General features: G+C 43.6%; 2 protein-coding genes across 2 annotated transcripts; one reads left to right on the top strand and one right to left on the bottom strand.

The window, feature by feature from the left end:
- Nucleotides 1-1,531: 1,531 nt before the first annotated feature.
- rps6 (ribosomal protein S6) lies at nt 1,532-7,043 on the top strand. Its single transcript, XM_022252542.2, has 5 exons — nt 1,532-1,664; nt 3,141-3,272; nt 3,816-4,026; nt 5,351-5,509; nt 6,476-7,043. Exons 1-5 carry the CDS (start codon nt 1,659-1,661, stop codon nt 6,709-6,711), a joined length of 744 nt encoding a protein of 247 aa, XP_022108234.1. The 5' UTR covers nt 1,532-1,658; the 3' UTR covers nt 6,712-7,043.
- On the bottom strand, nt 7,041-27,477 carry upf1 (UPF1 RNA helicase and ATPase). Its single transcript, XM_022252512.2, has 21 exons — nt 27,097-27,477; nt 23,957-24,108; nt 23,517-23,606; nt 22,695-22,904; nt 21,966-22,178; nt 21,579-21,748; nt 21,059-21,157; nt 20,723-20,831; nt 20,056-20,263; nt 19,606-19,676; nt 18,452-18,599; nt 17,669-17,800; nt 17,121-17,264; nt 16,202-16,415; nt 15,584-15,701; nt 14,801-15,100; nt 14,174-14,348; nt 13,565-13,655; nt 12,306-12,676; nt 11,044-11,175; nt 7,041-10,054 (listed from the first exon to the last, which is right to left on the bottom strand). The coding sequence occupies exons 1-21, from the start codon at nt 27,286-27,288 to the stop codon at nt 9,950-9,952; spliced, it is 3,444 nt and encodes a 1,147-aa protein (XP_022108204.1). The 5' UTR covers nt 27,289-27,477; the 3' UTR covers nt 7,041-9,949.
- Between the last annotated feature and the right edge of the window lie 67 nt (nt 27,478-27,544).

The following is a 27,544-nucleotide window of genomic DNA, read 5'->3' as shown; positions in this document are numbered from 1 at the left end:
ATTTGTATGCACACACATGTTTACGTTACATACCTACTGTGGACATTCCTTTGTTTTCGTGAAGTTAGGAAAAGTCAGTGACAATACTCATTTTTCTTCATCTAGGAACACGATTTTCAGCTGGCTTTTTGTAAAAGGTTTCCTTGACTATTCCTCTTCCTTTTACCACAGATGACCCCTACCCCAAAATGCCTCTAAACTCCTTTTCCAGAGAGGGGGAAACCTTGTGTGGACATGTGCAAGTCCGAGTCCACACAACGCCATCGTACCCTGCATTATGTGGACTTCTTTTGTGCAGAGGTCCACACTATGTAGGCCTATGCCACGCCTGTACTGAAATTCTCTACGAAACAGGGCATTTTGTTGCGCGGCCCATGAACTTGAAGATTTGTAGAAAAGACAGGCGGACAAAGAGAATACCAGCTTACTTCTGAGTGAGATTTAGAAGAAATCAGTGCCTGAAAACGGTCTATTTCTCGAGAGGTGTAGGCATTGATATTTCAAATTGGCGAGGGGCTTCACGACTGCATTTTAGGGATGACCTTCCGTGGAAATAAATATCTTCAAAAATCGGTTATTAGTGAACAAAAATTTGCGAAGAAAATGATAAATCATAAACTGGGCTCTAATTCTGATGTACGTCTCGAACAGTTGAGAAATTCGGGAGTATTTTGTCCAGATTTTATGAAATTTGGGCAGTTATCACCGTTGGCTGTGACAGTTTATTTACTAGCCTGTAGGGTGCAGTCCACTAATTCAAGTGAGAATTTCTGGCCAGCTCATTAACATTAAAAGTGCCCCCCCACAGAGTATCTTTTGGAAAAGGAGACTTTATGGCCCCAAAAATGGTGAGATTGTGTAAATCGGTGCCGGAATCAAGTCCCTGGGTCTTTGGGCTTTCATCTGAGAGCAGAATGGCTAAAAAATACGGTTGAAAAAATGGTCCTTAGTGTTCGAGAAAGTTGAGGGTTGTTACTTGAAAAATGGCTGCAAGCAGACTTCGGAAAAACCACTTTTTGGCTGTAATTTTGTTTTGTGGGAATAACTCAAAATGTCATCGGCTAACCCACAGAAAATTAAAAAGAAAGTGAAAGATTAGGAACCATAAAATAATTTAACGTGTGTTTCAGATAACCTACCTAAGAGATGTTGGTACGCATGTTATTGGGCCCCGAACAATGCTGATTGTACACTGTTTTCAATGGGGCTTGAATTAGTGGACTACACCAAAGGACGTATATATATATATATAAAAACCTGTACTTGCAACGTATGAAAAAACGTATGAAAACGTATGAAAAAGAAGCCAACCAGCGGCCATTTTACCGAGCCGAATACAAAAGCGTGGGTTGGATCCCTTCTATTGACGTCAGGAAAAACAAAGGCGGCCATTGCCAGGAAAGCTTTGTATTCTGCTAAGTAAAATGGCCGCGAGTGGATCAATGACTCTATATAAGCTGATTAATTAAGGGCATTGCGAGTCCGGGCTTTATTATACACGTCCGTGACTACACCCGACAACCGTCTGTGGGCGAGACGATGTCGTTGGCGCCCTCTCGTGATTGCAAAGGCTTCTCGCTAAACCTCGTTTTTTTCGTGTGTTTCTCGTGAACGGCCTCTTTCCCATGGTTTAGTGCTGGCATAAGGCGCAAGCCACCATGAAGGTGATAATTTGTGATTATTTCTGTACTAAAGGTGTTTGAAATATCGCAAAATATTCACAGGGGATGATATTTGAATGTATGACCTAAGTGTTCAGCCAGATGTTTAGTGGGATTTTTCGGTTTGTTTCTGAGGATGATGTGGATGATACGAGAGAGTCATGGTGTTTTCAATGCAGTTTGCAGCAAAGGCCTTAATTGAACGTTCTGAATAGTCGACTTAGTTAAATCCCTCAGTTGGTTAGCTTTATATTTGGTTAGAATTTGCTCTGCTGTCGATATTAATTTGGGTTTTGAATCGTTAGGGAAATGTTTTTCATATTACAAGGCCTGTCAATCAGTTTCTAAGCTAGACTAGACATAGACCCGTACGTAAACAGGGCCCGACGAATACTCCTCTGTCGTATACTGGGCCCTGTCCCAATTCATAGCCTATAGGGATTTCTTTAGAAAAGTTTTATGCGGGGGGCATAACTAAACGTCCGCTTGATTTTATGAGCTGAAATTGCACCGATATGTTCACTACCATGACTACCTATGGTGTAAACCATCCGCTAGGTTGCTAATTGTAGAAAACTCGCCTTTTCCTCGTTTGGAGGAAAAAATGTTGCCTTTTTTTGCCGTTTTCCCACTCCGTAAGAATTTTGTCCTGACTTGTACATAACACAGACTCCTTTGTATGGTTAAGTATTACTAATGGTACCCTGTACAAAAGCCAGTCTAGAAGTTTGCACCTAGACTTCACCTACGAATCTTGTTTAGATCTGCGAGAGTACCTGTCGATCTAAGTACTTATAAAAAAATTATGGCTGTTTTGTGTCGCAGCTAATACACAATGCCCTTGGCTGGTTCCCTGTCCAGTCACGCACTTTTTGCAGCAAATCATTGGTAGTGCGGCTCGCTCTCTGTGACATGACACGAAAGTGACGAAACAGCCGTCAGTTTTGTGCAAGTGGGGCAAATTTCATCTGGAGTGGGAGAAAAAAGGCAACATTTTTCCCCTCCAACAAGGAAATGGCGAGTTTTCTGCAATTAACAACCTAGCGGATAGTTTACACCGTAAGTAGTCATGGTAGTGAACATACCGGTGCAATTTCAGCTCGTAGAATAAAGTAGATGTTAAGTTTGCTGCAAAACGGCATTCATGAGCAAGGTTTAATCTGGGCTACCAAGCTGAAACACTGGGCAACCACTTTTCATGAAAGCAGTTGACCAGGGGCAACCGTGTTTGGGGAGATTTGTCAAACACTGTCTTCCTCTGGTCCTGCAGTTACATCGTCATTGTGTATTCATCGAATTCATGTTCGTGTAGACAGTGAAGTGATGTCACTGTATATCAGTCAAAACAGATTTCTTAAATTCCCTCCAATGATTGCATTTTCTAAGTGTTTTTGTGAAGGTGGGGATTGTGTAACAGTTTCTCCATGTGGGTACATTTTTCTTCTTGATTAATGCTTCAAATCCCCTTTGTCTGACTAGATCAACGTCAGTTACCCAGCCACTGGCTGTCAGAAGTTAATTGAGGTGGATGATGAGTTCAAGATGAGGGCCTTCTACGAGAAGCGGATGGCCCAGGAGTGCTCTGCAGAGAGCTTGGGGGATGAATGGAAGGTAAGGATACATCCCCCCCCCTTCCCAGGGGCTCAGGGATGATGTATTGGCTCCTATGTTCAACACATGCTGGCGGATTGAGACTGCAGTGGAACTGTTGTGGGGTGCAGTTTACACTTTGTTACCACTTGCGTTTCACAGTTTTTGACAGTAAGAGGCCATGTAGACCAACTCTCACATCAACAATTATCCACTGCAAAATGGCAGCCTGTTTGGTATTTGGTTAAATTTCATTGTATCTTGCTGGCAGCAACCTTCACAATACTCATGGTCAATAACATTTCATACAATTATTTTCATGTGGACGGTTCCCACCATATTAATAAAAATAAGGTAGCTACTGGTGACCGGTGATGCAACCATATACCAGGGTCTGGTTCCAAATAGCTAACCAGATGGTCCAAACTGTCCATTATTTGGGCAACATTGGTTGAATTGCGGTGAACTGTAATCATTACTTGAACTTGCTCCATATTGACTGTCTTGTGTGTAAAATTCACACAGAAACATACTATCACAAGAAAATGATGGATTTTTTTTTAGGGGTACATCGTGCGCATCAGTGGAGGCAATGACAAGCAAGGCTTCCCCATGAAACAGGGCGTCCTGACCAATGGCCGTGCACGCTTGCTGCTGTCCAAGGGGCATTCCTGCTACCGGCCACGCCGCAAGGGTGAGCGTAGGCGCAAGTCGGTCCGAGGATGCATTGTGGACAGCAACCTCTCCGTTCTCAACTTGGTCATCGTCAAGAAGGGTGAGACATGATTTTAGCATCATCTCTCTCGTCCTTTTGTCTCGGATGCACGCTCAGTCCCGGAAATTCCTCTATCTACCTTTACATGTAAACAGTGGATATAGCCTCAATCCTCCCAAATCCTCCTTTATTTCTTGAATGTGTTCCTTGGAGAGATGACCACGGCCTCAGGTCTTCAAGAGCCTTCAGCAATTGTTTTCAATATGTTAAGGCAGAGTGATATCCAGGAGCAGTGTGGATGATGTCAAGCGTAGTCTGAGCCAAAACTGTAAGCATGGCTGAGGGTTGAACGAACACGAGTCCAGGCCCAAGACTTGACACAGTCCATGCTTCTGAATCAGTCACATGTTTCTTGACATGTAGCCTCAATTTTCCCAACCTTCACTCATGCAATGCGGATTTGTGAAGATTTGGGGAGGTTAGGATAAACCTTCATTCTGTTATAGGCTTTTCAAACACTGAACAATGCAAAGCCCTAGGCCGTTTTCCATTACTCAACTTCGTCTCCGTCTTAGGCTTCGCGTAGGAAGCCAATCCTCGATTGTGGGCCTGAAGCGTTTAACGTAAATTGAAATACTGTAATGTTTGGTTCTTTTGCATCGTACCTGATGTTTTGTGGCACTATCAGACTTACTATTGCGCTTATAACCTCAAAGCCAGGAAGTAAAAAAACAGTTGAAGTCTGAGATGGAGCCCAAGTCAAGTATTGGAAAACAGCCCTAGTGTCTAGTTTCGGTGTCTCAGTCCACAATTATAAGGACTGTAAGAATGTGACCCGACAGTCATTATAGCCATTACTGTGCTCTTTGCACTGCTTGAAGATATGATACGTGTGCAGTACAGAGTACCATTCAAAATGAGGGGTGGGTGATACTTTGGTGTGGGGAATAACAGCTTTAACCCTGACCTGGTACATTGTCCATTGTCCACGTTTACTAGTGGTATGCCCTGAATGCTCTGTCCAGCAGCAGGTCCCATTGAACCAGCAGCTGCATGGTGAATAGACTGTATGTGTGGTATGCACTAATCCTCACAACGGTGCAGTAGCAGCAGTCCTCCGTAGGGAAGGGGTTGAAAAGACATGAGCAAATAAATATATATGATAATCTGCCAAGCAGTGTGCTTAACGAACATAGGTGCTGGTCCACACAGCAGTAGAAAGGTAGTGTGGGAAAAGTGTTATTTGTGAAATGACTTGTCAGCTGTCGAGGATTAACATTTGCCTCAGACTTTGTGTGCTTCCACTTCAAGGTCTACTTTGTCCAGATCCAGTGTTACGCATTAGAAAAAAATTCTTTCTGTTGTCTTTTCTGCCTACACCTAGGTGACAATGACATCCCAGGCCTGACAGATAAAACCATCCCCCGCCGACTGGGCCCCAAGAGAGCAGGCAAGATCCGCAAACTCTTCAACTTGTCCAAGGAAGATGACGTCCGTCAGTACGTTGTCAAGCGGCTCCTTCCGGAGAAAGCAGACAAGAAAGGTCAGATGTCTACTATTGAGTAGGCCATATAAAAGTGACACCCAAGTCGTGTTTCGTCATCAAACTCCACAGACATTTTGGTTTGGTGTTAATCCTTTATCCTGTAAAATCCAGTGAGGCAGTAGACTAAAGACAATTGGTGCGCTAAGTTGGGACATCTAACATGTTAAAAAAACAATGATTCTTAACATTCTTGAAATTGAGATAATGAAGAAAGGCAATATAGTTCTGGCCTAAGTGCACATTGGACACAGTGACGAGGCATTTTTACATCAAGGTTAAAAAAAACCACATTCACGGATGAGAGAGTTTGAAATGCTGGTAGCAGCAGACAAACCTTTTATCTAGTTACGGGCACATGCGTACTTCTGAGCATGTTAACAAATGGTAAGTACAAAGATAAATGACCATTATGTCTGCTGCCACCGTTGTCTCAGAAGTGTCCAATTGTGGTGGAATTGGCCCAGAGTCTTATTAAGTAGTTGAAGCTTTGAAGGGACAGGTAAGACATACTGCAATAAGTGGAAAGGTTTGCGGTAGCACCATGCGAAGGAATCTCTCTCTCTTATGAGTACATGTATGTGTGGTATATTGCTGTCTTTCACCATGAATAGCCTGAAATTCCAGAAGACATACTGGTTTCCTCACTTTTAATGCCTGGTTCATACTTGCCATGAAAGCAAAGATGAATGCAGAATTTGTGATGTCAGTTCAAGTATTTATGTTGCCGAATTGGCAAAAGTTGAATGCATGTCAAGTCAAAGCAAATTTTGTAACTTGTGTTACTTTTCTTTTGCATTTATAACTGAAATTGAACCAGCCTGAACCCTAACCATGCCTTATCTGTCAGATTCTTTGGGATTCAAAGTGCACACACTCGTAAGGGATTGGTGTTCTTTGCTGCTGGTTGTAGAACCTGTGTTCATTTTTGTTTTCAATGCATATTTGTCGTTTCCTATCCTACAGACCAGAAGCCCCGCTACAAGGCCCCTAAGATCCAGCGTCTCATCACACCCCAGCGCCTTCAACGCAAGCGCCACAACCTGGCCCTGAAGCGCCGCCGGGCCGCCAAGAACAAGGAGCAGGCAGCCGAGTACGCCAAGCTCCTGGCCCAGCGCCAGAAGGAGAAGAGGGAGGCCCATCTCAAGCGTAAGCGCTCAGCCTCCATGCGAGAGTCCCACAGAGAATCCACCAGCAAGTAGAAAAAAATCGGAAAGACGCAGGTGTCTCTAGCGAGCAAGGGGTTCTTGTGGCTGGGTTGTAGTTGGATTGGGATATGATGGCTTGCAACGTCAGCAGCTGAACTTGAACAGCAAAGCTTAAAAATGTTTAACTTAATGTTAAACAATATTACTGAATTTTTGAAGCGCTTTTCAAGTTAAGCTGAATAATTGCCAGTGGCATAATGGGTAGATCAATTTGTCCAGGAAGAAGCACGCTTTTAAGTTGGTTAAAAAAAAAACTCCAACATGACATTTGAGATTAATCCACTGGACTACCAAGGAAATAAAAAACACCACAAAGAAGCCAATAAGGTGTCAAATAGAGCTGTTTATTACTTCTGCACTGTTTTATGCATGTACGTGCCATGGAAACATTAGTCAACAAAGTCCCCAGAAGTTTAGCTTGTCCACCAGCCGTCACCACATGAAGCGAGGGTTGCATAGCAGTGAGGACTAATGGATTAAAAAAATTGCCCATATTGTTGGGAAAAAGAAGTGATGTCCTTACAATGGAAGCAAGGTGCCGTAGTTGCAAAACACACACAGGAAAACCATCTGCTTGGAAGGGGGGGGGAAAAAAATCACATGTGCATGAAGACCCAATTTGGGAACCACATTTATACTGTTAACAGACATTACATGTACCAAGGCATATGCATCTGTGTAATGTGTGAACCAAGCCAGATCCTGGTGATTTAAAGGTTGCAATGGGCAATAACTCACTTGACTTGCACATTTAAACATCTTTTTTTTATGAGAAGCTGACAGGTACACCATTATTTTATGGACATAAAAACTAATTTCTACTCATGACAGGTTAACCATAACCTAAATTACTCGTGAATGTTTGAGTCTAAATCATTACATGTACTACATAACTATTTGTACTCGCAACAGGTCTTGACTACAAAGCTCTGTGGCTTGGGTCTTCTTGGCTGACCGGCACTTGCTGAAGTACACGAATATGATGCATGCCATGAAACAAAAACTGGCAAAAATCCTTAGAAATGCAGACGTCACTTCTGCAACTTCTCAGTTTGGAATATTTGCCACCGACATCAGGTCCTATCTCTCTTGTATCTGTGAAAGTACGACCACTGCTATAAGCCAACTGCACTGTGCTGAGCTGGCTCGTCCAGTTTCCAGCAATTGTCACTCAAAACTGAAACAACACTTTTTACAATGACCTACAGTACCCAGAATTGAGTTAATCAGCCAAAACACTCTTTACGGGCGTGATGCCAAATGTGACATAAAGGAATCGAGGCAAGCATGGGTACACCAGAAATCAAAAGGGTGGTTGACCCGACGAACGGGTGAGAGAATTAGCATCTATTAACCCCGGTTAATATGTCAACATCAACTGTCAAAAAGTAAATTTGCAATTATAATTCTTGACACGGAACATATTTGCCAAAGAGAGCGCTATATTCTACCCAATCCTGGGTTTTAGTTCTTGAAAGATGAGAATTACTCGAGTCGCCTTTTAATTAACTATTAAATTCGTAACATAACCCAGTATCTTAAAGAATAACACGTGTGCCTGACAAAAAAGGTCTTGACCATAAAATTTTGGTATCAAGAGGGAAAAAAATGAACTCATTTTTTCTTCAGTTACCAAGGTCTGAAGTGAAAATACATGTACATATATATTAAGCTTGTGTGATTAGGTAGGTATAACATATTCAATGCACTGTTCAACACAACTACTGAACGCTATTGGTTTGAAAAAAAAAAACAAACTAATAATTCTCTCCACTTGCTTCACTGGCCTATCTGCTCTGTGACCGTCCCCTCTGGGTGGCACTTTGCCAGTTTAAAATCAAGGATGTTGTTTTGAAGAGAAGTACTTTACGCCAAGGTCAACATTCATGGTGGTCCCAATAAGTAAGTTCTGACTTGCGCTTGTTGCGAAGCCTGCACACAGTGCTCACATGCATGAGCTGAGGCCTCCATTCAACGTAAAGCATTATTTGCACAGAGCAGATGACCGCACAACCTTCCAGAAGACAACTGGCAAAGCCAGATTTTAAGAGTACCTGGCCTTTGATCTCGGTTAAAGATTTCCAAGATAAAAGTCTGCACTTTGGTATCACCTATTCCGAATCTGAAGTATTTTTACCACTCTGAGAAGCTTGTTTTCCTATGGTACCAGACTCTGGGATTTCTACCCCAATTCAATTATTTGAACTGTAAGGTTTTCAAGTACTCTGTACAGTACTTGGCAAGGCCTATCCAATTGTCAACTTGAACCATTTGCTGTGATTCCATTCCTTAAATTTTGGTCAAGTTCTGACAAGTTACTACCCTGAAGAATCCCAGGAGTGCATATTTCAATAGTCGACCAACTGTGACAAGTTGATCCCTGGTACCGGCTTGGAGAATTTCGTTGACCCTGGACGACTGTGGGAGTAACATTTGACCAAAGTTTGAGGACAGCTACCTTGTATCTGTTCATACCCACAGCTGTAAAGTGCATCCCGAACAACTGCTGGTTGACCACAAGTCCTTAAATGTACTTACTCTTCTGAGTTGCCCTGGCCTTGTGTGTTTTCACTGCAGATGCCTACGTTCTGCATGACCATTGTGTGAACTAGGTTTTGTTTTTTTCCAGTTTGAACGTCCTAACAAGTAAATGGGGCAATAAGCTAACTCCCCATGTCTGAACGACAAGCAAAAAATGCCCACTGGTACAACAAGGACATCTGAGGACATTCCGTTTTTCTCAAACGTTTGATGAAAACCAATGAGAGCCGGGTTACCAAAACTCAGCATGGCCCATTTTCCTAAAGCTGTCCGATTTTGAATGTGCCAATTCAAACGAATTTTACTGCATCGTCTTCCAAACCCTAACCACGGCCCATGAGGGAACCTGCAAAGGATGCCCCGACAGTTGAAACATCAACCTAATCTGCTTGATCGTACTAGCAGTGACGTTTCCTTGTCGCTGTCCCTCTGGTTCCTCTCTTTTCCCCGTTTCCCTTTTTTTTTTTTGATGTCTTTGTGGTTGTTCTTGGAGAACCTTCTTTCTGCATCTTCGCTGTTGATCTTCGGTGGTGGTTGCTGTTTTGGTTTCTTTTAGCGTTGTTGTGTCGTCTTCTTCTTCGTCTTCATCTTTGTTTTTTTTTCGCCTTTCAGCAGACTTTCAGGGGAGGAAGTCTCAACTCCCTCGCTTGCTTCGAGCACATATTAGCGTGTCGCAGCAACAGCGCCCCCACTAGTAGCCAAAGCCGTGCTGGTAGTTGCGATCCCCCTGATAGGTGGAGTCTTGGGAGAGGGCTGCGTCCATCTGGGATTTGAACTCCTCCCCCAAGTAGCTGTCCTATTGTCACACAAACAATGCTCGCAGGTTATTAACCCACACCAACAACTTTCCCTATGTGTCCATTGATTTCCTCGTATCTACAGTCATTTGCAAAAGTTTAAGACCACCTGGAATTTTATTGGCATTTCTGTCACTGGGCCTGCATTACATTGTCTCATTGAATGATTACTTAACATGATTTTACAGTGGCGCATAACATCAGCGTAGTGCTCTATACCCATTTGAGTGAATTTTTTTGCAAAGGCAGGTCTTGTGTGACATTTTGTAAGGCAGCATGGGTAAATTAAAAAACAAGTCTAAGTAATCAGAAATAAAGGAGGGCACACTAAACATTACACTGTTTAACATTTCAAATCATGGAAATGTAGTCAGATAGCTGTGTAACCAAGATACTAAGGTTACACATTGAAAATAAACCTAATTTGTCATGATTAATTGGTTCAAGTTTGGTTTTTCTTCAGGTTAATGCATCTTGTATGGGTGGTCCTAAACTTTTGCAAATGACTGTACTTCTTACATCTATTTTTACAAACTGAAAGATGCTGTAATAAATCTCATGCAGCTTGAATATCCTTTTTTTTATACTTCTAGTTCCATGTCTGTTACTGATACCAGATGATAGATTTTGAAATTGGCATTCCTCTGAAGACTCAAAATCTTACGGATAATTTTTGTCGACAGTATACTGTGTTCCTTTCCCATTAGTGACAAACCTCAGTAATCCTCACAGTTAGCTTGTCAAAGTACTGTAGAATTGCATCAACACAGCTACTGTCAACTACTGTCCAACTACATGATACACAAAATGGACATGAGAGGCAAAAGAATCCGAGACAAACTAAACTCAACATGTGCATGGGGCTGTCTATGGGGCACGGGTAACTTGCAAATGATGATGGCTCCATGAGCACCATGTCTACAACACATAACGGACACTTCACTGGTCGCATTGTTTGCACTAGTAAATCAAGAGAATTGTCACAAACCTGCGAGAGCTCGGGCTGGGACAGGCCCGGCTGAGACAGGCCGGGCTGAGAGAAGCCAGCTTGAGACAGGCCCGGCTGACTCATGGACATACCCTGGGTGAGTGGTCCCTGGGAAAACGCCATGGTGCCTTCCTGCATGGTGAGAGAGGGAAGCATGATGAACTCACTGATTACCAGAAGGAAGTCATCGATTTGAATCTATCACTTATTTTCCGGAGGTCAAAGGTTTGAATCCTACTCCTGTCAATTTCTTCATTGATATATGATTGCTGAATCCCACACCATCCCCTTGGCCTACAGCCTTGATGACCAGCGTCCATGACAGTCGTAACAGAATACATCAGGAAGCATGCTATATTCAGTTTGTTTAAAGTTGAATAAACTCTCAAACACACGGGGTGAACAACATGAAATCTGTTTCCAAGAATCCCTGGCACCGGTACACAAAAAGCTGCACGTAAATATCGGTAGTGCATTCCCTTTTCATAAACAAACTGAGAACGGCAGGTTACCCAGAGTCTGGCTACTTATGTTTGAAGGTAGCAACCTCACATGATGTGTAATTAGGGGTGAACCGGGTGATATTTTCATGTTACAGACGGGAGCGGGTAACAACTATTTGATGGGGAGGTGGGCAGTTTTTTTGGCCTGGGTTACGAAACACAATTTTTATTAGTTTCCTGGGGGACTTTGGTCTTGGGGAATTTTTGGGGGGCAGGGGAATCAAGTGAAAGATTTCTTTTGTGCAACACTGTCCTAAATACCATAGCACTTTTGGCAGCAATCGCTTGTGTTCAGGTAATACGAGAGCCGCCACACAAAATTTCTATATTGGGTACGGGGACCGCAAACGCCCATTGTTCATCTCTCTTGCAGCACCGGACACAAACGGCTCGATGCGGTGAGGGAAAACTGCAGCGCTGTTCTCCTGTACACGCATGAATTACAGAAGCGCCTTTCAAAATGGAATGGACTGGCTGATGGACAAGTTGCCCTCAGAAAAGCTTGTGCAAAATAGACAGATAACAATAGATTTGCACTCAGCCGGTGGGCAAAAAATGTTTGTCTTAACAGTAATCTCGTAACATCCGAGCTTGTATTATTATTGTCATAGGAATGTGCACAATTCAGTTGGGACTGGCAAATATGCTTGTCTAAACCAGAGTCTCATCTTACCCCAGCTCGTATTACCAAGAGTCGACTCAATAATTCTGTAAAAATGGCACTTTAATGTTATGTTCTTAGGAAAACAGTGCACATACCTGGCTCTGCATAGACAGGTTGTACTGCGACATATTCTGACTGGCCCCACCCTGAGTGGCTCCACCCACTCCTGGCTGGGGACCCCTCCCATGCACCCCTTGTTGCTGCTGGCCCGGCGTCTTCCCCCTCCTCTTGGAGTAGGGTGGTGCCCCTTTGCCCCTCTGCTGGGGCACCTGCTGGCCCCCCATGGGAGATGGGCCGCCACCCCTCATCCCCTGGTTGAAGAAGTGAGCGCCAGGCTGTGGGGGTGGGGGCATGAACATGTTGACCGGCATGGGAAGGTTGGCTCCCCCAAACTGGGCGGAGCCCTGCTGGATGTAACCCATCTGGTCGTGGATGCGACCCGGTCCAGGGACGTAGCGACTGGAATCTGGTGAAACAAATGTCAATCATATACATTAGATCAATCAACGTTCCCTCATGACACTGACTATGGTATTGAAATACTTATAGAAAAGTTAAGGCTTGTCAAACCAAGAAAGTTAGGTTTTAAACATGTGTCAAAAGGCTTAACCACTTCACGCAGGTGCACCCGGTACCAGAGACCTTAGGCTTGTGCGCATAGCCAGGGTGCCAGAAATCGGACAAGGGAGCTAGGCCTTGTAACAAAAGATCATACTCGGAACAAAAGACTGGGCTGCTGGGAATTGCTAACAGTTTTTCAGTTTACAAGGTGGCAGGCCTGGCTCAAATACTCAGGCATCAATAGATGTTGCCTATCAGATTAGAGGAGCCACCAGACAGTCATTTGTGTGGGTTATAAAAGTCCAGTAAATGAAGTTATGAATTTTTGAAGAATTTTGAAAACAGAAAATCTTGAAAATCCCTGCGGGAACTCATCATGCAGCAATTTAGACCCGGCAGCATACGGTTAAAAATAAAACTTTTCAATATCTCTAGAAGTATACTTGACTCCGTCTCGAGACAATTCACAAGTTAAAAGTAACAAGGACTGACCAATGACAAAGGACGGCCTTTGCCGAACTTGCTCAGAGTAGGCTTGCTCAGGCTGAACTTGACCTGAGACTGGATGACTTATGATCGATCTACGAACAACTTGTAAGGATTACGGTCGTTTCACAATAGTGCGCCTCCAAGAGTTTGCAATGCATTGGCCAATCACAATGCGCGAAATCTGTCGACGCATTTGGAAACGGTCATCAAATTTCGAGCGTTGTGATTGGCCAACACGTTGCAAACTCTTGGAGGCGCACTATTGTGATTCGCCCGTATTGACTACAGTGACACATAATCTCACCCCCGTTCATCATCCCTGATCGGTCGTATATGCTGCCTGGTATCATGGCCTCCTTGGCACTGAACATGGCCGTTGTCATGAAGCGACCGCCCTGGTAAAAATCACAACATTTCAACAACCTCAAAAAACAGGTGGCTACTGCGTGTACATCTGGATCAGATAATGCACTGTCCCTCTTAGTCCAACTGCATTGCTTAAGTACAGATTCTCACAAACTGAAGATGAAATTTCAGAGGTCTTTCAGACTTGCAGTTTCGCAAACTTATGTGGCATGTGTAATGACAGCAGCAATACAGATAGAGTGTGAAATGATCCCGATGCATAAGAATGCTTGAGCAACTCAAACCTATAAACCAGAGAAATGGAACATGCTGGCAACGTGGAACCTCAACAGGCCAGTACTCCAATGCCGTGATGGTTATCTTGTCCAAGAATCAAGGAGTGACTACAAAGGTTTCTAGACGCCACTCTCCAACTGCTGTGCATAACCTCATAACAAAATCTCAAACTGTCCAAGAACGCCAAATTTTAAAATGCAATGACTGTGGTGGCATCAGCCTTTTCTCCTGGAATGTGAGAAGCTTAAAGGAGTTATTCCAGAGCTCTTACCGGGTTGGCAGTGTTGACCAGCTTCCTGGGCTTGCTGAATTGGATCAGGCTCTCCTTGAGGTTGTTCAGTGGCCCCTCCACCAGCACCTTCTGCTCCTTGTAGTAGGTCAGGAGGTGGTTCCACAGAGGGTGACGGGATAGGACCTTGGGATTGCCCACGATGATTACACCGAACCTAGTGGAACAAGGAAGAGCCCACAGTCAGCAACAAATGTGGTTACTCCTGCTTACGTTGGCCATGTCTGAATCAACTGGCTACGGCTGCAAGTGATGCAGCCGTCTGTGGAAAGTGGCTGCAGCTTCCTAGCTAGTGACTTTCAAGGGCACGTGTATTATTTCTAACCACAGCTTTCACCTAAGCAGTGACAATCAGAGCTTTGTAAAATCTTTTACACAAGTCAATGATTCCCATACTTGATACTCAAAAATTCAAAGCTTCATTTTACTAAGTGCAACAAAATTTTCTTTCCACCATGAGAGAACTGTAAGAGTTTTGATAAAATGCGACAAAACATTTCCCCAAAATGCTTATTCCATGACTATTTCTTTTGAGTTTCAAATCCAGCCTCAATAAATTCCTACTAACTTTCTTTTTCCCTTCATGAAGACAGAACATGACTTCTTTACCTGCAACGGGTCAGAGCCACATTCAGACGGCGTGGATCATTCAGGAACCCAATGCCTTGGTGGTCATTGGCCCGGACGCAGGACAGGATGACGTAGTCCTTCTCTCGCCCTTGGAAGGCGTCCACGCTGGCGATCTCCACCTCCTGGTACAGCTTGACATTGAGCGGGCCGCTGTACTGCATGTACTGGACAATGAAGGCTCGCTGGCCCTCATACGGGGTGATGATGCCGATCTGCTCGGGCTTGACGCCGGCACGGAGGAAGGAGGTGGTGATCTTCTCCACGTTGGACGCCTCCGTCCTGAGGACAAAATGGAAAAAATGTAAACTTAACTGCCATTAAAATTGACAAATTGCACAATGCAAAGAGTACAATTACTGATCAAAGCAAACAAATATTCACAATGAATACGATTCTTCTTTATGATAAAAGAGGACCAAAGGAAATCAGGGGGCCGAAGTTGTAAGTTACGATGACCTAGTAAGTCCTAGTAAGTCATCGTAACTTACGACGAATTACCATGGGAATTTCTTGAAATCGATTTTAGGAATCATCTTAAGTTGCGATGGATAACCCATCGCAACTTAAGATACGATCGATCGTAGCCTTTGGTGAAATCGGCCCCAGCATCAGTTATCAGGAACAGGTCCATTCACACTAAAACTTCAGTCATTCAACACGCAAGCACATTTGGCACGACACAATGACCTACGCTTGGGCAGTTATACGCTACATGAATATGAAATCCACCATAAACTGTGAAGCATTCCAAGGGTCCTTTACCTGTTGAGAAAGGAGGTTCCTGAGCTCGATATTTCCTCTTGCCCAGAGGTGGCATAGAAGAACATGGGCTTATCAGGTTGGGGCCAGGGAAACTCAACAGCCTTGGCGATACGATCCGCTAACAGAGTTCGACACAGAGAAGAACAGCTTGATCAAAAACCTATCAGTGAAAATCAACGGCTGGTTTTTGGTCTAACCTCTAACCCTCCAAGTTCTTGTGACCATCGCGGGACTTGTGTATGGTCCCTGAACATGTCAGCATGGCTGCATGTTTGCATAGAGTGCTTCCAAAACCACTGCTACCTTCAGATAAATACACCCATACAACTTCTCTCTGTGAGGAAGATGTTTTTGTCTTATTCCCTTCGCTTTTCCTTCTTTGATAAATTTCATTCTCAGCAATTTTTCTTGATTTTTTTTTACTTCAGTCACTGCTAAATTTGAACTGGAAGTTTCTGTTCTTTGTGACAAACTGATGCAACTGCTTATGAGTGAAGTTTTACCAAGACCTGTCTTAGCAACTGTGACAAACTGTTCAAGGAAATTTGACAGAAACAACATATTTGTCTTTTAAAACAGGATGTATAAAACAAAACTTCTTGTGAGTGGAACCCTCACCTGCTGACACTCCGTTCTGAAGCGATCCTTCATAGAAGATATTTGACGGGAATGCGCTCAGGGATGGGTGCATGCGGTATTGGACCTGCAGCCTGATTGGTCGGATGCCCAGAACCACCAGCCGCTCAAACAGCGACTGCGACAGGCCGGCATTGGCTGCCTTCTTGCACATGACCACAGGACCCAGCTGGCAATGGTCACCGACAAGGATCACCTGCAGGACACCACATCTTTGTTACTCTCCTGCCCATTGATTCCGCGTATCCCAAACCAACCATAGAGTTTGTATAATGACCGCAACACTGCCACATGCTTCCGAAATACTTGAAATCCAAATGAAGTAAAATGTATCTTGGAAACAGCAGCCCATTAGCAATTTTAACTGTGATGGATTCAACACATCAAAAAGCCATCGTAAATAGCACATTTTATCTCTGAAGCAGGTAAGTTTTTAAAATTGTTGACCAGTTAATTCTGCAGGCGTAGATACTACTGGTTTAAAACAACCAAATCTCATCACTTAAGGAAACTTAAAAATTAATTAAATTATCAGATCAAATTGGAATCTGAAGTGTAAAAACTTATTAATTCTGAAAATAAACAAACTGAATTTTAACCTTAACTGACTAGATCCTACAAATTCACCATAACATTTTAGGAGAATTCAGTTTTTATTCAGGATTGGGAAAGGTTGAATCCAACCACTATTTCTTCACATGGGGCTTGGTGTTCTTCAAAGAACAAACAATATGCCACTGGTTTCTTGCAAAGTGAAAATGTCAAGGAAGAATCAAGAAAGTTCCAGGCAAGAATGCCAATGGAATTAGGATCAAAGATGTAACTTGCCAACGGGCTACACTCCCCCCATAGGCCTAGCTTCATGCACGACACAACTAAATATGTTTCATCAAGCCCACACCTGTTTGCATCCGAGGACAACAGGTATGAGACACTCTGGTTCGGTGGCCTGAGTGCTCTCGTCAATCAGCACTGCCCTGAAACGGAAGCGAGCTAGGCGCGGATCACCTGCACCGACGCACGTGCAGCAAATCACGTCAGCGTTCTGTTTAAGTGGGAAATAATAAAGGGTGACCGTGTATTAAATCTAGTTCAGAGAATAAAAGTCAAGCATCAGATAATGTCCCTCTTTGTCACAGGTAGAGGGGGTAGTGGCGTATGGAGTCAGTAGCTCTGTATACAACGGACAAAGCCATTCACTAGAAACATCACAAACTGCAAAGAAGGATGGGAGGGAAGTACAGGAACTATTTTCCCTCGTCCCTTAAACTAAATTTGAAAACAAAGTTATTTTTTTGTTAATCCAAGGACATTGTTTATCAGTGCCATTTCTGCGCACCTTTTGAGTTAAGATCAGAGTTTACTCTCTGTTTAGGAAGTATGAACTGGGTTTCTACTCTGCATTGATATTACATTGAAGAAATGAAGGCAGTGTTGGAAAGTATCTACCTGTAACAATTCCCTCTCAGAGTTCCTCTTGAGTGTGCGGTAGCGTTTCTCGTCGGCACTGGACAACTCTCCAATCTCATCCTTCAGGGCCTGCAGTTTTGTCTGCTCCTCACTTCCTTCCATGTTGCGCACCTGTCAAGGCCACAAGAGGGACAATTCTCAATTTACTCAGTCTTCAAAAAATGCTCCAATATTTGAACTTGCACATGCTAAAATCAAAGCAAATTATTTACGAGAAAAGTGAAGTAGGTCCACTGTGTAATAATTTCTAAATGAATTCAATGGTGGATTCATGGCATTTTATAGGTACCCCCCCGTGAGAAGCCTCTATGTATCTTTGAATATTTGCATGAAGAATCAATTGTAAATAGTCACATTGCTTCTGTCACTAGTTTGCTTCATGGTCAGCAGTTGTAAAGTGCAAAAAGTAGAAATAGCAGTTGAGGGCAGGCCAATATACACAAATCATCTATTTGGAAAGTCTGACAGAAATTCCAAGCCTTCGAAGGATAAGTTGTTTGATAAGAATGAGGCATGAGATAAGTTCTGTCAAAACCAAACACTTCTGGGCAGCACTTGCAATGGAAATTCAACCAGAAGCGTGTGTATTCATCTGTGTCAACTCAACCTTCTAAGTGGCATAATATCACCAAAGACAGTCCCTTTATCTATAAAGGGGAAAATCTACATTTTCATAATGTTCAAAGCTTACTTTTGACCGGATGCCCAGAGAGAGAGACAGAGAGAGAGGGGGAGAGAGACAGAGGTGTCTGCATTTCTCACCTGTTTGTGGAGGGTGAGGAATGAGACAGGGGAATCGATGGCCTCTCGGCTCTTGGCACTAAGCCTGACCACCTTCAGCCCCGTCTTGTGAATCTTCTCCGTCAGCTGGTCTACGGCGATGTTGCTGGGGGCACACACCAAGACTTGTCTGATGGAAGGAAAAGTCATGAAAGGGCATGGCTTAAAGGGAAAGAAGCACTGATTGAATGATCAGGAGTTTCAGATGACTAAACTGAAGACCCAAATTGACCAAGGACCTCTGTGAATGATTCGAAAGTCAGCAAATGAATCGCCCCCAGCAAAAAAAAAGCAACTTAAGCACTGAGCAACCATCTGTTATTTGCATGCGTAAGCACGCGGTCGCAGAACATTCCCTCGTAACTATAGCACACCATTGTACATTTGAGGGTTGTTTTCAACAAAGGATCTCATCTTGACAAGAATGAAACTTGCATTGTTTTCCTTGTGCAGGTGTTCTGAACCTGAGGCATAATCAAGCTGTCTTTTACCAGTTCACCACTTGCCGCCGGGGAGTCCTGTTTCAGGCACGTATTCTTTATACACATAGCCAGGGTCTCCGAAATCGGACAAAGGGAACTGGGCCTTGTGAAAAAGACCTTGCTCATAACAAAAGACCAGGCTGCTGGGAATTACCAACTTTTCACTGTCAATAGTGGAGATAATCCAGCCTTGTTTTGAAACAGTATACTGCGGCTTGGGGCATTCAGAGCGAGCAGATTACCACCGGGGACAAAAGCACTCTACCACCGCAGCGATGAGCCACACAGCACCGCTGCATGTTAATCTGGCCCCTATTGAAAAGAGGTCAGCAGCATACTAAGCCAGGTTCGTGAACAAAAGAAAGTTATATAACACTGCACATCTGGGTTCTTTTTACAAGGCAGCAGGCCTGGTTGAAACACTCCAGTGTCAATAGACGTTGTCTGTCAGATTAGAGTAGAAACCAGACAGTCCTTCATGTGGGGGTAAGTGTCCAGTAAATGAAGATAGGAATTTTTAAAGAGTTTTGAAAACAGAAAAAAATGAAAATTATCCCGTCCCGGTATCATCAACATTCATAAATGCCCCCGGGGCGATGTGGTTAAGAGTCGAATAAATTGAAAAGTAAACCCCCCCCTATTAAAAAAACATACCCCAGCCCTTGCTTTGCAAGATGGTACACGATGCTTGCTGAAGTCACTGTCTTTCCAGTACCAGGTGGGCCCTGAAAGACAGAATGAAAATTGATATCTGAGGTGGGAAAATAAGCTAAACACAGGAATCCTGCAAGCCCTCTACATCAGCTTTACAGGTCGCCACACTGTTACAGGTCCCCACACTGTTACAGGTCGCCACACTGTTCATCGCAGAAGGGGTGACAATGGGTAAGTAGAAGACACCAAGGGTAGCGAAATAGTGTACACAAATTTGCTAACCAAGGGAATTATATGCTTAGAAAACTTCCCTTGGTCATCAGTCCAACTGCCAGGGATGGTGCCTTACTTGAGACCGATTTCTCCACTCACTTTCGCTCAGCACAAAAACCTTGCTAGGCAGTATTTTCTTCTCAGCAACTTAACAGCACTGGGGCCAGACAAGCATACCTGGATGAGGCTGAGAGGGCGGGTCAGCACCGTGCGGACGGCCGACACCTGCGAGTGGTTCAGCTCAGGCAGGTTGGGTGCCGAGAAGCGCTTGGGCAGGCTGCTCTTGATGACCATGTTCTCCACCTCGTGGCCCAACAGCTTGTGGTAGAGGTAGCTGGACACGGCTGTCTCGTCCACGGCCAGGGTCTTCAGGGCACTCTGCATCCTGAGATGGAACATTACCGGGAACACACTAATACATGCTGCAGAATGTCTTATGTTGGATCTCAGTGAATAAGTCTAGATGGAAGTTATGGAGATAAAAGCGTCTACTCTACACAATCTGTTTGTACTTTGGAACTTAATGCCTACCAGAAGACTATCGCAATGATCTGCTGTAGGGCTGTCTACCAGGCAGTGTAAATGCTCAATAGACTTGATGATATAAAAAAATAATGCAGAACAGTGAAAGTGACAATAGACAACAGAGAGTGGTCAAACCACAGACGATAATATGAATACCGTTTGTTTCAACTGATACTGTTAACAGCAAAAACAGGTGAACAGAACAGTCATCAGCAATATTATTCGTTGCAGCCACTCGGTTCACTGCATATAAGCTTCCAGCTGCCCGAGCTACAGTCGATGAGACTGTTTCATCAAAATTTCTTGTGCGGCACCATACCTGTCAAAAGACGTGGATTTCCAGACAAAGTCAACCACAAAGTTGGTGATGCAGTTGACTGGGACCTTGGCATTACTCTTCAACTCGATGCAGATCTCGTCTCCATAATCTGGGATGCTTGGGCTAAGGATCAACAGATGAGCCAGCCATGTAAGTGCGTGCACTGGGATTCTTACGTGTTGAAATGCCTCATTTGAACTTTCTGGTTCAAATCAGAAACTCCTCGATAAAAATTACAGAATAGAGTTTACAGGTATTACCGTGGACGTTTTGAACGGCAATGTATACGACAAACGACAACAGAGGTAAGACAGAACATGACTCATTCAAGGATACTGTCCGGTATCTTGACTACATGTCCAACTCCTGACCAAGGTTCTTGCAAGTCGCCAAGGTAACGTACCCTCAGCTCATCTCCCTGCATCAGCTTCAGATCTGTTCAAAGGCAGAAATATATCACATCTTACAAACCATCTACAGAGACACCAGTGCTTGCAGCTTGCTTCAAGCAGAGCATGGTAAATTCGCATGTTTTGCCTTCTTGCAGCAATAGCCAAGGACGTTGTGTAATATGCATGACCACAATTCCTTTGCAAACTGCATTAGTAAGGAAAATTGTAACTAAACTCAAATTCATTCACATCGGGCATAGTACACATACCCTTAGATCAGGTAATCATGCCAACTGTGTTCGTGAAGGTATTTCCATTTTACTTCTGAACTGTGAGACCTTGCGACTCTTAGCTGCCTAAATGCACGCCGAAGTTTAAAATGCGCAATTTCTTTCATTGAGCTATTTTTTTCCAACAGTTTTTTTTGCCGAGGCAGGGGAATGCCCAAGCGTGGTATTGCCCACCTTCTTTCTTGGGAAAATTGAAGAATGCCCTTGTCTTGCGATTCAGTCCGATATCCCAACGCACAGAGATGTTGCTCTGGTTCTGATTCTCCTTGGTCCGACGGTCATAATCGGCCTCCATCTTAACCAGGGGGCCAAAGATGTTCTGATAGGTGTAGGCATCCTCATAACTGACACACAAAGTGAGACAAAATTCGCAACATCAACAACTACTGCAAACAAACCAAACACCTGCAGTGCTGTTTTCGGAAAAGCTCCACGAATTGTGCTGTCTTCCACTGACCAATTCTGTGACACATGCCCTCCATGCAACTGCACTGATAAATCTTAAGCTTCAGATTAAGTAGCCACAATTTCATGCATTATGGACCAAGTCGCACTACATACCGCAGCATAACTGACGCTGGCTCTTCGTCGGCACCAGGCTTCTCCAGGTCCTCCAACGTGGCCTCTGAGTTGTTCTTCCACAGCTCCTCCAGCCGGTTGATCTGGGCGGCCGAGATCTGCCTGGCCCGCAGCTGCTCCTGCTCCGAGGGCACCTTGACCAACCAGCCTAGGAAGCAGCGGTCCTGGATCAGGGGCTGCCACTGGGACGGATCCCTGCAAGGTTGAACACGCAACAGGGGAGACAACTTGGGAATTTGGACAGTCATTCTCAATGAGCTTAACATGCACAGAAGAGGTCCCATTGACGGAAGCATGTTGCTCACATGTAAGAATGCTCAGAAAGCTTCACTGATGATAACTGTGCATATGAACCCTAGTGAATTGTAGAAATTGAAAACCACCAAATGAGATCTTTTCTTACTTCCTCCATTTTTAGGTCCATTTCATACACAACTGAACAGAACAGAACTGGCTGTCATAATCCGCATGAGGGTAGACATTTTTATCCACAGTTGTCACGATAAACCTCAAGAAGTCCATCTAATGTGAACATTCCCTTACTAAGAGAAAAACGAATGGGGAACAATGCATACAATGCATGCAACACAATTTCTTGGCAAAATACCTACCTCATGTGGCCCAAAATAAGGCCATGACTGCCTAACCGAAGACAAAATGTCAGCCCAAGTGGATGTGTTCCACAAATGAGAGACAGATGATTCCACTCACCAATTCATGTCCTTCAAGTTGCTCTGGGTGGCGCAGGGCTGACGGCACAGCAGCACGACCACCGAGTCCACCTTGGCCGGAATGAAACCCAGCAGGAACACATTGCGGCAGCCGCAGTTGTAGCACTCCAGGGCCGTCTCCCCCACGGGGCTGTCCCGATGGAGGGTCACCTCCTTGCACTTGGCACGCACCAGGTGGTTGACAATGTGACTGGGGAAATGGGAAGAAGGGGGACGTGAGAAAAAATACCCAAGACAACGAGGAGGAGCTCTAACACTTGAGGAGTACTTCTACATGTCATTAAATTAACCCTACTATGCTGAAGTCACTCTTTGGGTCAATTAGTCAGCTGCACAAACGTGCAAATGCCTGGTAATATAGCTACATTGTCCCCGTACTTAACTGAAACAGAAGGCTATATCCACGCTCACTCTAAATTCAATTCAGAGAATATGCTTTCGGTTTCATTCGGAAAAACCACATACAGTGCTACAGAATGTCTGACTGCCCAATGTTTCCTATACCACAGTGTGCCGTATCTTCAAGCAAACATAACGCGCAGTAAAGATGTTATAGGGGCCTTTGTTATAGAGCTACATATAAAAACATATACAGCTCTATGGCCTATGTCATGTATGTGCACAAACGAGCTACCTTTGAATTAGGAGTAAATTTTGCAGTTTTGCTTTTAGCATAGAAACAGGGCACTGCATGGAGTGGATCGTGCAACACTGTTATATGTCATACTGTTTGTTGCCATGGATAACCAATCAGAATTGAGAATTCAAGTTTGCTGGAAGATAAAAAAGGAAATCAAGTCACCTTCCAGAGGTGTTTCCCCGCCCATTGCAGAACCACTTCTTGGTGGTGTTGCACAACACCACAGCGGCTGGGTCGTGAATTCCACAATACCTGAAAACAATTATGGAATAAAACTTCAGAAGTAGACAAGATCACAGAGGAATTTTCATGACACAAGAGCTTTTTCAGCTTCCAGCCAAAAAAAAAAGATGATACAGATAATCAATGGCACATTATTCTGACTTTGACAAAATTGGGATACTGATTCAAATTCAGCACAAACGAAGTTGAGACTTCCATGCTGGATGGCCACAGTTTTCAAATGTCTTACATGTGAATGCAAACAAGTTTACTCGACTTTTCAAATCTGTTCTCCCAGGGACTGAACCACCTTTCCTCCAGAATTTACAAGGAAGTAAAGGTTGGATTTCAGGGGACTGAAGAGGGTACAGCAGAGGTACCTGCAGGCATGGTCAGGGAGATCCTTGGTGTAGTACGTCTCCTCCTCGTCCTCCTCAAATGTCAATTCCTTTAGAGTCTGCACGGTGGAGGCTACGCCATCTTCGACAAAACCATTCTGCTGGGCTGGTTTGGTATCCAAAGACAGGCCGGCCTGGACAGTAGGGTGAGTTCAGAATAGACCCTTTTCACACTGCCTTCTCTTTGTACGTATATGTATGAACAGCCAGAACTACAATGTACATGTATTGCAGAAATTGCACAAACATCACCCTTGGTTGTTGGTTGGTGTCATGAGGTTTAAAGCATAAGTTATCCCTATAACTAAAAGAGGGGAGTTTTTTCATTTAGTTTGTATTTGTAATGTTTACTACTGCCAGGTATTTTGATAGCCTCATGAGATACCGATATTTTAATACTTAGCGAGCGATTCTTGTTTTTTACGGTACTGATGGCCAACCATAGATTGTGAGCCACTCAGAGGCAAAACCAAGACTACGACTGTACAGCAGACACCTTTCTGTGAAAATCAGAAGCATTCCTGCTCATAAAGCAAATTGATGTAAATAAATGCCTTCATCTATCCCACACAAGGTCCCAACTATTAAAACAAAAATCTGGTCATAAAAAAGTACAGAAATTATGCAGGAAAATTTGGCTATTTCTATATCATTTACATGTGGCAATATGTCACACTTCACCAAATTTTTAATTTCAAAGAATTTTTATTAATAGTAATCTGATTATCAATATCCAAGAGACTGAAATTCAAGTTGGATTTACATGTACATGTAATTTCCTTGCATAATATTTTACTATTACTTGACAATGTAAAGCACTGTGAAACTCACACAATGTAACACTGTACTATGACTGGCAGTTTTGTTTCCAACTCAATGGATGTAACAATACTTAGACATGTTCAACTCAGTATTTGGACAACAGTAAAAATTTGGGGCATGATCCACAATGGGTGTGGACTTTGCTGTGCTATCATCGAACACTGTCGCACCTGTTACCACTTTCACTGCGCACCCTCTGCTGCCCCCCTGCCTCTATAAGGGTTTGGTCATTTTTTTTTGTACCCTAGGGCATGAGGATAGGATTTTTAGCCCCTCCCCCCCAAAAAAATGTTTCCACATGGGCAAGCTACATCCATAGAAAGATTGCCTAAGGGGTGGGGATTATTTCGTCACTTCAACAGTGATGATACCTGCATCAGTCTGGGACATGGGCAGGTGAAAAAAAAATACATTTTTAATTATGTAGTAAACTCCGACTAAGTTGGCATTGCGTAACTCGTCATATCGTCTAGGTCGGCCTTTTGACAAAAGTCCCGACCATCTGTAGTGCATTTCCATTGAAAATCTCATTTCTAAGTTTGCATCTATAAGTCGTCATTTCGTATATATGTCGGCATGTTTTTCTCAGTCCCTTTTCCACAAAACCACAAAAATTCCTTTGTGTAAGTCGGCATTAAAAAAAACAAATGCTTTGGTATCAGTTTCCTTCACTGCAGTTGCCAAGAAGTGTCACATGACAAGTCCCAAACTGACGTCTGTTTATTAGCAGCACAGGACATGGTTGATAATTGGCCAGCAGGAGTACATCAATACCAGTAACCCCTCCAGTGCTACACACATGCGCTCTGTCCATTCTGAGGGTCGCCTTATTGAACCTAGTCTGGTTCCCAGCCCAAAGATTCCCTGACAACCCTTGATAATGATTTGTCGAGTGGTCAGAATTGTATACCCAGCAAGAAATGAGACCGAGGGGTACCCCCCAACATGTCCAATCCCTATACACATTTCAGACTATTGTTACTTAACACATCCCCCAAGATGTCTGAAAGGAATTCCCCACCAACACAAAGCGGGGGGGTTCTCTCCGTCTCATACCTTGCTGCTTATGTAGATTTGAACAAACTTAACCAATGTGCGTGTGTGGATGAGTGTATGTTTTCTGTACCATAACTGTATCACGTACATACATACTGCACTGTCGTGATGTGATATGCAAGTGGCTTGCCGTCCTTGCTCGACCCTTTGAGGCACATGATCAGTTATCGAATTTGCAGCCCACAAGGATAATAATCGAGAACAAATTTGCTGGGATCGACCATGGAGGTAGAAATAAACCAGGGTAAATCAAAACCACACGCTTAAGTCAGCAAAATGACGACTTACAGCACAAGTCAGCATTCGCGTAAGTCTTGAGTCCTGAGAGTGCCAACTTAGCCGGAGTTTACCATATGTATCAAGGCATCATATCAACTTCACTTGATGGTTCAGGGTTATGAAGGAATAAGGCAATTAGGCCTACATACCTGTATTGTACGCTAAGTTAAGTCCCAGCTTCCTATAAAGTTAATATTAATATCAATCGTGATAGTGGTCAGGAGGCTGAGTGATAAAACACGCATGCAAATTTCTGCAAAATACATTATCCTGACATCAAACATTTCCAACACTGAAACACCATGATTACATTGCCATGTCGTGATTTTCATGACTGCATGGAAAGAGTTCTATACATGTATACTGACATACATAGATATCACTTGACACCCTAGCCCTGTGCACAAACTCTATGAGCCTAGTCTGAAAAATTGAGTGTTTTCGAAGTAAATGATTCAATATTTTCACTGCTAAATTTGACATTTTGGGGCATGTTCTCACTTTTTGATCATGTCGTGGAGTGTTAGTAGGCTATAACAATCCCATCCAAATCAAAAAAGAGGAATAGGCATAGGCCTACATGTACTAACGCTTCACTCAATAGAGTTAAGTACGACAGAAATTCTAGGATGTCTGACCATGAGAACTTCTGTCTCTACAAAAACAATGTGGCTATTGTTACAGCAGCTGTAACGCATCTCCCATTTTCTATCGTTACATCACTGCAACTGCGCAAGTGCGTCAACTTAAGCACAGATTTTGAACTTTATTTCTCTTTAAAAAAATCCTCCGATAAGAAAAGGCCTATATAGTCGACTCTCAGTAATACGAGCTCAGGTAAGACGAGACTCCGGTTAAGACGAGTATATTTGCCGGTCCTGACTGAATTATGCACATTCCTATGAGGAAAAAAAATCCATAATATGAGCTCCGTTTATGACACTCTTTGTCTAGAGTGCAATTACCTGACTCTGGCTTTGTGAGACCACATCCAGCTGTGATGCTTGGCTCTGTGTCTGAGTTTGGGATGGCAAGGTGAAGTCCCCCACATTGTACTCGAAGTCCGTGCCCTGTGTGTCAGCGCCTAATAACTCGCCGTCTTCCGTGTCCAGGAAAGTTAAACTCTGAGAGCTCGGCCCGTACGCATCTACACTCATTCTTCACTTTGACTCTCTCCTCCAGCACTCAATTAAAGAAGTACACCACAGTGGGTGACCGATCTCTTCGACAAGAGACAAACTACACACAATTATTCTACAAACTTGTTAACCTGGAACTGGAAGTTCCATTAGAACATGCACGGCATGCAAGCGCGCGACATCGCGAATGTGGCAAAGTGTGGGGCTTTTTGATGACGTATTATATTCTGCACAAAAATCGATGATGTCATCAGTGATACGCATGGAACCAGCG

Source organism: Acanthaster planci, linkage group LG05 (genome assembly GCF_054643075.1).
Source record: "Acanthaster planci isolate LZ-2023a linkage group LG05, COTS_SCS, whole genome shotgun sequence".
Lineage (NCBI taxonomy): Eukaryota > Metazoa > Echinodermata > Asteroidea > Valvatida > Acanthasteridae > Acanthaster > Acanthaster planci.
This window is presented reverse-complemented; position numbering and strand designations above follow the sequence as displayed.

Coding starts and splice junctions, on each gene's coding strand:
- upf1 (XM_022252512.2), bottom strand. CDS start 27,288: ATGAGTGTAGATGCGTACGGGCCGAGCTCTCAGAGTTTAACTTTCCTG. Junction 17,801..18,451: donor TCCTCACCCTCCACAAACAG/GTGAGAAATGCA, acceptor TGGCCTTGACAG/GTGCGCAACATGGAAGGAAG. Junction 13,656..14,173: donor TGGTCAACACTGCCAACCCG/GTAAGAGCTCTG, acceptor GATTTTTACCAG/GGCGGTCGCTTCATGACAAC.
- rps6 (XM_022252542.2), top strand. Junction 3,273..3,815: donor GCTTGGGGGATGAATGGAAG/GTAAGGATACAT, acceptor ATTTTTTTTTAG/GGGTACATCGTGCGCATCAG. Junction 4,027..5,350: donor CTTGGTCATCGTCAAGAAGG/GTGAGACATGAT, acceptor GCCTACACCTAG/GTGACAATGACATCCCAGGC.